General features: G+C 44.7%; 1 protein-coding gene across 2 annotated transcripts in view; it reads right to left on the bottom strand.

Annotated features, from left to right (window-relative positions):
- Window positions 1-12730, bottom strand: part of myo1d (myosin 1D) — a 68212-nt gene that overhangs the window by 33416 nt on the left and 22066 nt on the right. For both annotated transcript variants that reach the window (XR_004612077.1, XM_034569660.1), the window contains exons 10-16: window positions 12306-12420; window positions 11953-12123; window positions 3831-3901; window positions 2350-2424; window positions 1903-2035; window positions 1647-1813; window positions 360-567 (exon numbers count right to left, since the gene is read on the bottom strand). Coding sequence is in view for 1 of the 2 variants with exons in the window: in XM_034569660.1 (XP_034425551.1) it covers window positions 360-567; window positions 1647-1813; window positions 1903-2035; window positions 2350-2424; window positions 3831-3901; window positions 11953-12123; window positions 12306-12420 (940 nt within the window). In the remaining variant the exon portion in view is untranslated. The remainder of the gene's footprint in view (window positions 1-359; window positions 568-1646; window positions 1814-1902; window positions 2036-2349; window positions 2425-3830; window positions 3902-11952; window positions 12124-12305; window positions 12421-12730) is intronic.

Here is a 12730-nt window from a genome sequence, read left to right as displayed (position 1 = left end):
GATCAATACTGAGAGAAGTTAAAACAGCTGAAGGAGAAAGTAATAAACTGGTCGTAGAGTATTCAGGTGGTTCGTAGTACGACGTCCAGTTTGAGAAAATGCTTCATATCTGGGATGAAACTAATGTTTATTGTTATATCTCATAGATATAGATATATATACACAGAACAAGAGCTTGTGAATTCCAGCGTGAACACGACTCAAGGCCCAGATCAGATAATAGTTGTTGATGACTTCATTAACAGAGACACATGTTTGTGAACTCTAAATACTTGCTAATGCAGCTCATTGGTTTGAAGTCAAGGGACAATCAGGGGAAATAAAGAAATGTACTGAAACCCTGAGTTAGTCCCGCTCACCTTCTGGAGGAAGAGGACGATTCTTTGGAGCATCTCGGCTCGCTGCTCCTCGAGGCTGAAGAGGGTGCGCGGCGTGCGGATGAAGACCTTGGTTTTGCCGTAGGCGACGTCGTGGTCAAACCCGCAGCCCTGCATGAGCCTCTTCACGGCCTCTTTGTCCGATGGCAAGTCGTGGTTCGGCCACGTGAACTCTGAGATCATCTTGTATCTGGAGGACGGACAAAGGGCTCGAATGTTAAACTAGTTACAATAAATAAATGTTAATTTCCAAGCCAAAACATGTGAATCGCCCCCTAGAGGCTGGCTGCAGTAAAGGTCGTAAACCCCGCCTCCTCCATGTTATCAGAAGGATCAAACCAAAAAGTCAAAGTACACATCAAATTAATGTCTTTTATTTTAGGTAGGATAACTGGGTTGTGTATATTTTCAGTGTATTTAAAGTATGCCTGCAAGTATTCATTACATAATTGGTAAATCGGTCAATTATGCTCAACATAACATCCTTGATTACAATGTGACACATTAAATGTCCATTAAACTGTTGAAATCCCCTAAAACTTATATTAATTACAATGTAAAACTATGAAAAACAGTGATATCTCAAATTTGAGAACATCAAACTGTTTGACATTCGGCATTTTAGCCTAAAAATATGATCAAAACTTGGATCAATGGAGATTATGACACGATTCTGAGAAAGCAGTGACACTCGGCTTCCAAAGATCCCAGCGTTTGTTCACAGACTGAATCCCGTGTGGTTTCACAGACAAACGACTGACAATGCTGTGATGTAACCACGTCCTGGTGCGTCAGTGAGGGGGACCGGAGTCACCGAGACGACTTGAGAGCACGTTATGTAAAGACTCATGAACTAATCCTGGTTTCCACGAGGGCAGTGGGCGAGTGTGAACAGCTGGGGAGTAAGGACGAGTGCTACAACAAGTGTTTGTGTACGATTAGTGTAACGTAAGTGTGTTTGTGATGTTTTGTGTTAATGTTCTAATTCTAAAAGTCTTTGGCTCAGATCCGAAGTCATCTGGTGACAGAGGGTTGTAAACAAAAGTTGAATTAATTAGAAACCAGATCTCATCTATGACACAGTCAGCAAAGAGCCACATGAGGACGAAGCTCTCAGGGTTTTTCATTTGAGATTCAAGAGACTGGAAGCTGAGGTCATGAATATTATTTTTTGTAATGTCAAGTGTGTTAATTATCAGCCCAACACGTAATATATAGAAACACCAGGAGACGCCTGTGCGTAGAGGGGTTGTTGCGTCGGCGTCGTACCTCTGCAGGAAGCGAGGGTACGTCTGTCGGTAGGCGAAGCCGGCGCGCCGCACCCTGACGTTCTCCAGCAGGCCGAGGTACTCCACCTGGTGGCGGCAGCGCTCCTGCTCGAACAGCAGCGGGGACTTAACGTCGTTGGGCTTGATGCAGCGGACGTAGTAGGGCTCCTGCAGAGGGGCACCAGGGGGCGACAGTGAGTCAACTGGACATGTATTTAATCCACATTCCCAGTTAACGCCTGGTGAGAGCTCCTCACCTTGCACGTCAGGTTCTCCACCAGAGCGATCATGGAGTTTTTGAAGAGCGTGGCGGCGGTGAGCGGCCGTTTGGTGACCTCGGTGATGCTCAGTTTGCCCTCGGGCCACATCCCCTTCAGCACCGGGTTAGAACTAAACAAGGGCAACATTGAGTAGAGAGTGTGGTAAAATACAAATCACACAGAAACGACTGAACCTCACATTTATTATCAGCAGAGAGAAAAACACCAGAGGACTGAAGAGAGAGGAGGAAGAACCGAGAGGAGATTAAAGGTACTAATCCTGCGCTGCTCCTTCTAGATTCTTCATGTAATCGAAGTGCTGAGGTGAGAGATGATTGAAGTGGTGTGTGTTCCTCAGTGTGTGTGTGTGTGTGTGTGTGTGTGTGTGTGTGTGTGTGTGTGTGTGTGTGTGTGTGTGTGTGTGTGTGTGTGTGTGTGTGTTACCTGTTGTAGAGCAGTCTCTTGAAATCCTGGAACAGTGTGTCTTTGTTCTTGTCAATGAAACCCACCACAGAGTACCTGCGAACAGAGGGAGGCAGGTAAATAAATCTGTGCACTCACTGTTGTTGTGTTACTCTGGACTCACTGTTGTTGTGTTACTCTGGACTCACTGTTGTTGTGTTACTCTGGACTCACTGTTGTTGTGTTACTCTGTGCAAACTGTGCTGCTTTAACCACGAACGTCATAAACACATTATTACGAGTGATTCCCTTCAGCCACAGAGCTGCATTGTGCCCATGCTGTGAGTATGTGAGACACGCTCTACATCTTTGTGTAAATGGCTCCGGGATCAGCCAGTCAGGCCTGACACTCCTCACCCCCCCGAGTCGTCCCTAAGGTGGGACACACTTAGTCCTCACAAATGGGCTCAGCTCGTTTTTTGGGGGCTCAGCACATGTGATTTAGTCATTAAACGACGTCCAAGTACTTCAGGGACTGGGACATGCATGGTGCTGTCACTTTAGGGGGCATTAAAATGTCAATTAATGTTCCAAGTGTGTGTGTGTGTGTGTGTGTGTGTGTGTGTGTGTGTGTGTGTGTGTGTGTGTGTGTGTGTGTGTGTGTGTGTGTGTGTGGCTTGAGAGGCCTTAATCCTGCAATTAGCGATTTCTACGGCCACTTAGGGGCAAAGGAAACAAGCTGAGATTTCTGGTCTCCTTCGTTGTCGGAGGAAAACATCAGATTCTTTGGCCACGAAATGTTCCACATGTTCTGGACATTTTCCTGCTGTGTTCTCATATGGACATTTTCCAGAAATGTTACTTGGGAGCCAGCAAAGTTCTGCTAAATGTATGGAGCAACTGAGTCTAGACCCTCCTATAAAAAATTACACACTTTAAAAAAGCACTCGGGCTGAGTACAACTTGTGTAATGTCCTTTTGTCCAATTCCTCAGAGATTTTCATCAGAAGGTTATTTAACAACTTGGCTCCTTTGTGCAGGAAATGGATTAATACATTAAATAGTCAGACGGAGCCTTTCAGGCCCGTGAGTCTTTTGTTTAGTTGTTTTTTTCATTTCAATGTGTAAAACTTTAAACAGACAAGGTGCAAAGTCTAAAGAACGACACTGAGACGTTCAGAGGAATTGGATGTTACATGTCGAAGCTGCTGTTTCACGTGTTGCTCAAGTTAACAGTAAAGTTTGTGTCTTACTTTTTCTTAACGTGCACATAAATAACACTTTGGAAAACAAATACACAAAAAATAACAGAGCACAAAGTGAATCCCTGAAGCAATTCTGTTTTCAAAGGGTCAAAAATAAGAAGCATCACTTTCTTTAAGCTCAGAGTTGATCGTCCTGCTTCTATCGACGTTTCCCACGTTGTGAGACTGAGGTTCGAGTCGGGACCTCTGAGGCATGAATATGTAAAAAAGTACTAATGTGGGAGAAGGAGGATGAATCACCGGTTTTGCGATACTTACATCACGTCTCCTGCGTAGTGTCTGATACGAAAGTCCCGGTCGAACTCCAGACTCTTGTCGGTGGGTGAGAGCTGCAGAGCGACAGAGAGCGACGGGTGAGCAGCAGTGAAGGTTTCACAGAATCATAAGAGCAAAGAAAAATACTCAAATCAGTATCTGAAAAATGTATTTACATCGTCATTACTACTCTGGTGTTTAAATCTAAAATACTACAGGTCGTTGCACATTCCGACTGATGACCACCGACCACCAGAATCTACTTAGATCAACTTCGAGTCCTACAGAACATTTATAACTAATTTAAAAGGGTTCCCATGAGGCGTTCTTTAGAGAACACGTACAAGAGTCCTGTCAGGGCCACAGTGACCTTTGACCTCCAAAATCTAAGCGGTTCATCCTTGAGGTCAGAGGAATAAAAGAGGATATTGGTTGTTTCAACCTCCCTGGACTCGGAGGTGTGTGGTTTTTCAACATCTGGACATCTTCTGTAAACTGTCCATCCTTGTAAATACTAGATTTGGACATTAAAAACTGTCCAGACTCTGTTACAACTCTAAACACATGTCAAACTGTGCATGTTTATGATCCATTTGCAGAAGTTGTCAAAGCTCCCGTGACGACGGATGAAGTGGGGCGGGAAAAAACACTGAACGCTGTCAGGAGACGAGAGGAAGAGATAGAAGAAGAGCGAGAGATCGTGAGAACGTGCAAGACTGAGATGAAGAGCATTCCAGAATGTGGTGCAACAGAGACGAGGATGAGGAATGAACGTGATGTGATGTGAAGAGACAGAGCGAGTGAAAGAAAACGAGTGTGAGAGCGCATGTGGGAGAGCGATGCCTGTATTTAGGCCAGAGAGCAGAGGAGCATGAATGGGAAGAGAATTCTGAAAGAGCTCGATGAGTCTTCTTGCAAAAGCAGCGCGTGACAAGTGTGAGATGTAGGAGTGAGGTTGAATGTGTGTGTTTGTGTGTGACATCAGAGATTAAAGACGGGGGGGGGGGGGGGGGGTCCTGCTCATCTCAATCCCAACAAGAACAGAGGAGCAGGAGCTCTTATATATTTAACATAATATCTCATAACATGGGCACTGGAAACTGTGATGGGTCAGAAAAGTTTCTTTTTCACTTTCTTCAACATTGTGGTGATTTCTGATATTTTTCAACATTTTCACCAATTTCTCTGGGAATAATATATAATTAGTTAATCAGTTAATTAATTAGTGGACTGATGTCTGCGAGTGTGAGAAATGTATGAGCTCTACTGAGTTTTTATGATCTTTCAACCAAACACAAATACACATACACAGAACTATACAAACACTACACAACTCAACAATCCATGATACATGATGCAGGAAACCCATGTCCCTGTTGAAATAAGGAATTGCCGTCTTGTTAGCGTGATTACGAAAACGCTCATCGGTTCAGTAGCTTCTGAGCGACGCTGCAGACAGACTGACAGACGGCAGCGAAAACTCTGCAGAGGCAAACAAATAAAACTTTTACAGCCGCCACAATTTACCGAGATGCTATTTGTGTGTGCCGAGCCAAAGCTGTTTGTTCCGTTACCGCGAGGATGACTCACCGAAACACAAACTCTCTGACAATCACAGGCTCAAGTGAGGAAATATTACAAACAGAAGCAGGAATGTTTGCATCAGGGAGCTGAAGGAAAACCAGTTCAGGCCCGGAATCAAACCCACAAAGAGCCGCTCGCTAAATCATCACATCCAAGTGAAAGTCCTCAAGTGAAATCATCAAACTATTTACCTCCCTGGCACTTAGGAATCTACTGAAGCCTTGAAGTGCCTCCAACAATCCTCTCTCAGGCTTTTTATCGCCAACAGCTCCGCGAACAAAGGAAGGAGAACGTTATGAAGACAGATGATTTTGTTTGCAACACTCTCTGGAAGTACCACACTGCATAATTTAACGGTTCCACTGGCGTTTGAATAAGCTCTTAATGCCCCGGATCTTGATTTTTAAACCGTCTGGACCGTCCCTGTGGGCAACAAACCCAAACCCTTCCAACTGTCCGACGTCTCGCAGATAATCTGTGGAAACTCAAAACACACACACACACACACACTTGTCAGAGGGAGAGCATGAGTGACGTCTGCAGGAAACACACACACACACACACACAGAGCAGACACACACACACACACACACACACACAGAGCAGACAGACACACACACAGAGCAGACAGACAGACACACAGATGCACTGACAGACAGACAGCCTGCATCTACTGGAAGCCACAGTGCCCCTCATCCATCTCAATCAGTCACACTTCATCACACACACACACATGCACGCTGAGAACACACACTCACACACACACACACACACACACACACACACACACTCACACAGAGACATGCATGCACGCTTGCACATCTTGGCAGCTTCATTATTAGCACCTCCTCCACGTTTGGGATTCAGCCGAGTGTTAAGATCGAGGGTGTGTCGCTGGTGGAGGGAGGGGTGTGTGTGTGTGTGTGTGTGTGTGTGTGTGTGTGTGTGTGGAGAGGGAGGGCAAACCAATAGAGCAACAAGGTCAGAATAACAATGTGAAGAGAGGAGCGTAAACCTGAATCAAAAAGGCAGAGTTTGTCGTTGCTCTCTGAATTTAATCAGTGTAAATTAAATCTTGATTTTTTAATTTTTCAGTATAATATTTCACAACACAAAGAACTGACTCCTGTTAATTGCATTAACATTGCAGAATGATAATTGATAATTATGAGTTACAATTATTATAAGTTTTAGTGTTTAAGTAACTTTTACTTGTGGCTTAAGAAGAGCAGGTTAAAACTAGATCATTCTTTATTTTGATTTGATTTCCTGTACAAATGATTTTTATTGGTTATAGAAGAAATTAAAAAACACATCAAATTGGTTAATAATAAGCTTGACCAGTTCGAGAGCAGCACCAAAAACCGGTGGAGGAAGAAACTCGTGTGAATTCTTTCCCCTTCAGGAAACAGAACCGGAGCAATGCACTTAACCCGCGGTCGCTCCAGTGGAAATGCGAGTGAAGCTAATTCAGGCAGTAAAACACAGTGATTATGTCGAGCAGCTTCAGGCGTTTCGCTCCATGAATGTAAAACAGGGACGGAGCTGAAAAAAATAATAAAAAACGAGCAAAGTCAGCAAACTTCTCCACCAGCTTCAAAATAAAACACCAGTAGCTCCAGTAAAGTGCTGAGGTTGCATCTAATGTGCTTTTTATTTTTTCCAGTTCATCGTTTGGTCTGAGGAGGAACACATGATCTTTATATATATTCACCGGGATTGACCCAGAGAATATTTCACGTAACTTAGAAGATTAATCATTTATCAGAACAGATTATAATAAAACTAAATACTAAAAGATTTATGGACAAATGGTTTCAGCTCTACTTTTTTAAGGATTCCAGATTTTAAAGGGGTTCCAGAGTGAGTTACTGAAACCAGACAGAGGAGAGGAAGAAAGACATTTAACAGGAAACCTTCCAATTCTAATAACTCAAATAAAGGGCAGGGCAGAGCAGGTGGGGGGTGCAGGCGGAGCAGGAGACAGCAGGAGAGGAAACTGTGAACAGGAAGGGAAGTGAGGTGAGAAGCTGAGAGACGGAACCAGAGGAAATAGCAGGAACATGTTGAACTGTCTGTGTCGGGAACAGCAGCATCTGGGGCTGAAGTGATGATGAGATGCTTCTCACCTTCAGCTCTCATCACCGTGACGCGAGAGAAGAAAGATCACAATCAGCTGTTTTAATCACATCGGGCAAATCGCAGTGTGACTCTCCCTGACTCCGACACCTCTCCCCCCCCCCTCCAGCACCTCCTGCCAGCACTGCTCTGTTTGCCACCTGTGTCCTCCTGCTCTGCAGCCTCTGGACAGACACCAGACCTCCTGAGGAGCAGCGTCTCCAAACCTGCCAACAAGTCACAGCGGGCACCGAGGCAGCCGATCCAGGCGGCAGATGACGGGGTGGAGCTTTGCGTTTGACGCCCGGCACACTGAGAGGCAGCTGTCAGGGCGTTAACCCGTTGAACAGACACTCACACAACCAAACAGTCCTGATGCCGAACCGCTGGCGACTGTTTCCACCGCTTAAAGCTCTCGGAAAAAAAACACTAATTACAGTCGTCCTCGCTGCTGCTGCTGACCTTGAGCCTCCCTGGAGCTAATGACCAGAGTGTCTCCGATTAGCGTCACCACCACACGGCCCCACCACTTAGCAGCACATGACCCCGACAGGTATTCATACACGTGTCGGCAGGTGGAGAACACACACACGTGTGCGTGCAGACATCACACCCTCTTAGTATGCAGCACCTGTACCCTCACTAGATAAAAGAGAGGTGTTGAGGGAGGGACTGTGGAAGAGGAGAGAGCAGCGACAGACTGGACTCGTGTCAGTGATCGATGAAGCAGCCCAGGGAGAGGAGTAGAGGAGGAAGAGGAGGATGAACGACCACAGGGAGGAGTGAAACATCCTCCAGCGTCGTGGCAGCGGTTGTGGGTGTGATTTTGTTTCCTTGCTGTTCCACAACTACCGATTATGGTGTCTCATCTTTTTCCGGCTCAAAGAGCAAAAAGCCACATTTACTGTGGATGTGGTGCAGTGACGTAAAAAAAACAGATTCTAAAGCTGAACGCAGGTTGCTGGTCGTAGGTCAACAGGAGTTAATCTCGTTGCGTTTCAGTGCGAGTGTAAAGTTCACCAAACACAACAAGATGGAAAACAACTGGAGACAGATTTTACTGCATGAATGCACAAGCAAAATGGAATAAATCACATTGCGGCTTCATATTCCAGCGTTTAGCTCCGAGACTGTAAACAAGCCTGTGGCCCCGTGCATCAAAAACCCGCTGATTAATTCATAACCGGGCAGAGAAGCCTGGAAGCCAATAAATAGATATTTCTCATCAGCAAACGGCAAAGCAACAGGACACAGTGAGACGTGAAAACCACAAGAGCATCGGCATCTGTTACTCATTTCAACTTTCTCTCTTTTTACTTCCTTCTGCTGCCACGTCCTCTCAGGTCTGTGGCCAACATGTTCGTATTATCACTTTATAGTGTCACTGCATGTGTGTCTCTGTGCGTCAGAGCGCTGCAGACAGGTAGACGGCAGCGAGAAGACGGAGTGCGGCCTCGTTCGGGAGCCGGAGGGACGGTGAGAACATAACTGAAGACGATCGTGTTACAGAACGTCTCCTGGAATAGACAAGACTCTTCCTGGGCATCTCTCTCTTTTCTGTCTCCTCACTTCCGAACAGCATCGATCATTAAAACACTGAAACAGGAGTTAGAGACGTTCGATCCAAACAGTATTAGGTTTGTCGGCAGAGGAGAGGCGGGGGCTCGTTATTAACCTTGGAAGAAGCTGCTGTATTTTTGCTTTCTGAAGTATTGGAGTTGCCTGAAGCTTTTCTGAAACAATTTCCTACACAAATCAATTTAGTCGGGGCGAGTAAACGTTTTTCAACATTTTCGTTGCCTCAATTCACGTTTTGAGTGCGTTTAATTTGGTGCAGATCTTGGTTTTCCATAGTTTTTCCATATTCTTGCAACAAACAGATGAAAACATAAGCTCCTCAGGTTATTATTCTGAAAACTAGGTGACGTGGTCGGATGGATCAATTAAGCGAAGACCACAAAGAGTTAAAAAAAACAACTTGTAATATAAATAAAACTGTTAATATGAAAGATACTCCACAACTGTGCCGTCTCTCTCGTCCCTGATTTCATTTTCTTCTGAACTCAACCAGTTCTCTCCTGTGAGCTCGTCTCACTTCCTCTCACATGTATAGTGACTCCCTCTCTCTCCCTCCCTCTCTCTCTCTCTCCCTCTCCCTCTCTCTCTCCCTCTCTCTCCATTTCTCTCCCTCTCCCTCTCTCTCTCTCTCTCTCTCTCCCTCCCTCATGTTTCTTTCCAACCTTCACAGCTCCGTGCCGACAGACGCACTTGAAGTGACGAGCGCTACGAGGCTGCAGAGACTCTGTGGAGTCTGCACAGACCCGCGCAGGCTTCGTTCCCCTCAGAGCCTCGACATGTTTTCACACCTTTCAAGTGCGGGTTGAGATTTTTTGCTTCTATTTCAGTTGCCACGAACACACACGGGGAGAATATCTCTTCTTTAGAAAGTGTCTCACAAGTGTCAAGGCTCTACTCTGCTCCTACGATTAGAAAATAAAGATTGAAAATAAACGTTTTATTTGAAATACAAGATCAACACCTGACAGGAGTCAAATGGATCTAAATACTACACGAGTACGAGTAATAAGCAAGAATTAAAACGACAATAATTAATATTATCAATGAGTTAATCATCCAATGAACACCAGGTGATAACAGGTAGTCGGTCTCCTTATGGGTAAAACAGATTCAACCATTACTCCGACCACCAGGTGGCGCAGAGAACAACTCATTCAAAGATTCAGAGGCATCATCATCATCATACACAGAAAGTCATCTATGCAATGAAATTATTTTTTACCTGCGTTTCCACAAGGTGCATATCTACATATATAAATATACAAATTGGAGAAAGTCACTTTTCTATTCACTCATCGAACACGTTCCCTTTATACTGAAGAATGTCTCTTTCCTCCTCTTCATCACGTCTCACCATTAGTTCTCTGTTTCCTGTTTTGTTTTGAAATGTCCCTCGTGTGTCTCTCCTGCGTTACTTCCTCGTGCTTCAGCTCGGTTTTTCATTCATGGATTCACCCGTTTGTTTGCCACCACTTGACAGTTTGGTTTCTTCGACACCTTGTGCTTTACGGCCACATCGTGAACTATGATCACAACTAGATCGCTATGAATAAAACTTAAGATCTGATAAGATATAAAAACTTATAGAGATAAGAGGAATAGAGCGAACTTTGATTCTCCTCCTCATTCACGTTAGATACACTCTTTTCTACATCATTATTAATGAATATTGTTGTTTTTCCTCACTCTAGCCAATGGGATTTGTGAATATGGACAAATGAAATTAAATTTGAATGACAGACATTTGATTTAACCGTGTTTTTACCCCTTCACTCAAGTTTCTGTTTCTCAGTATTTAATGAACAGGCGGAATAGACACACATTCACCCCGGAGATCTGCTGAGCCCCCGACAGTTCACACCACTTCCCCGACAAGAAGTCCAGACATTTCATTAATGTTGCCTGGCAACAGCACGGAAAGAACAGGTCCCTGGCAAATGTTGATTCATGCCAATTCAGCCGGGTCACTGTACGCGTCACCCCCTTCATTTCACCCGTCGTTTAAAGGTCAGAGGGCGGCGGGAGGGCGACAGCAGGGGGCGTATCGACTCCAGGATGATGGGAGGAAGTGAAGCTTCACCGAGATCGATACGTTCTCTTTGCTTTATTCAGTTTCCTGCTCATCGGGCTCAATATTCCTTCCTTGCACCGGCTTCCTGACACAGGTCCTCACTTTGTAGTGTTTTATCTCCACCCTCAGATGTTTCCTCACCGTATGTCATCGTTCATTTTCACTGCATCACCATCTCCCCCCCCCCCAGTTCTGCTCATACATTTCTGCACACATCCCCTCCACCTCCCGTCCTAACGCAGCACCAGCTCCCCACGCTCCCATTGGCTGGCAGTGACATCACTCGTGCAAAGTGTTGAGTCAGACTCCTGCTCGCCTCTTTACTTTACAGCTGACGCCCCCGTGTGTCCGCAGGTAAAACTGCATCTAGATGAGTCCATTCATCAGCTTGTAAATACGAGTGGAACACGAGCAGAGAAGCTGAAATACTCTGAACCCAGATCAGTGAAGACGAGTGACCTTCGCTCCCTCTGAGCCACGGGAGCCGCAGCTCAAAACCTGGACGTTTGGTGACATTGGATTATTTTTTCACAAACCATCAGAGTGAATGAGATTGTAAATCTTCCTGATTATTAAACGGGATCAGTCTCTTCCTCTGGAGCTAATGGTGTCATCTGCCCCCTGGTGTTCACAGGTTAACACAACCAGCAACATCAGCACCTCATATATTCTGCTTCCCTTTTACACCAGGGAACGTTGACTGGCTTTTAATTAACAGATAAATAAATAATTTCGACCGTTTGCTGCAGACCCACTGAGTCGTGTGTGTCCTACCTTGCGACTGGTGTAGTGGGCGTGTTTGCCGAGTTTGCCGTTGAGGCCTTGGAGGAAAACCTCGTCGGTGACTTTGCCCACGTTCATACAAGCCTCGTCCAGGACGGAGAAGATGCCCTTGTGCTGCTGCTCCACCAAGTCGACGATGATCTGGTTATTGAAGTAATCGATCTGAACAAAAATATACAAGAGGTTATAGAAAAATACTGTCAACTAGTAGATACATATATTTTCATTTGTACTTCTACAACATATTAAAAACCTAAAACACTGGCAGCTGCCGGCACGGGGGAGTAAAACTAAAAACCGATCTCACCACCTATAAATAAATACGTTAAATATAAAATCCGTACATGTTTCCAGGGGATTCCTTCTCTTTGATACTCTTCCTGTTCCTGCTTCAGCACCAGCTGGATGAACAGCTGCTGCAGCTTCTCGTTGCAGTAGTTGATGCAGAACTGTTCAAAGCTGCAGAAACAGAAGAGATTCAATGTGAATTCAGGTTAATATTGAGTTATGAATGAAACCACATTTATAAATATCTCTACAAAAACAAAATTTTGAGAATAATGTTGTAATTCAATAACAAGATGCTCCACATTCCTCATGTTAACGCAGGTGACTGACTGATCCTCTGATATTTCCTTAAAAAATAACATCCAGCCTAAAATTGTGACTTTATTCTTGTAAATTTACAACTTTATTCTTGTAATATGGCAATTTTATTCATGTAAATCAACTTTTTCATCATTAATATCACGTTATGCTCCTTTTTAAT

The sequence above is a fragment of the Hippoglossus hippoglossus genome, chromosome 19 (assembly GCF_009819705.1).
Source record: "Hippoglossus hippoglossus isolate fHipHip1 chromosome 19, fHipHip1.pri, whole genome shotgun sequence".
Classification (NCBI taxonomy): Eukaryota; Metazoa; Chordata; class Actinopteri; order Pleuronectiformes; family Pleuronectidae; genus Hippoglossus; species Hippoglossus hippoglossus.
This window is presented reverse-complemented; position numbering and strand designations above follow the sequence as displayed.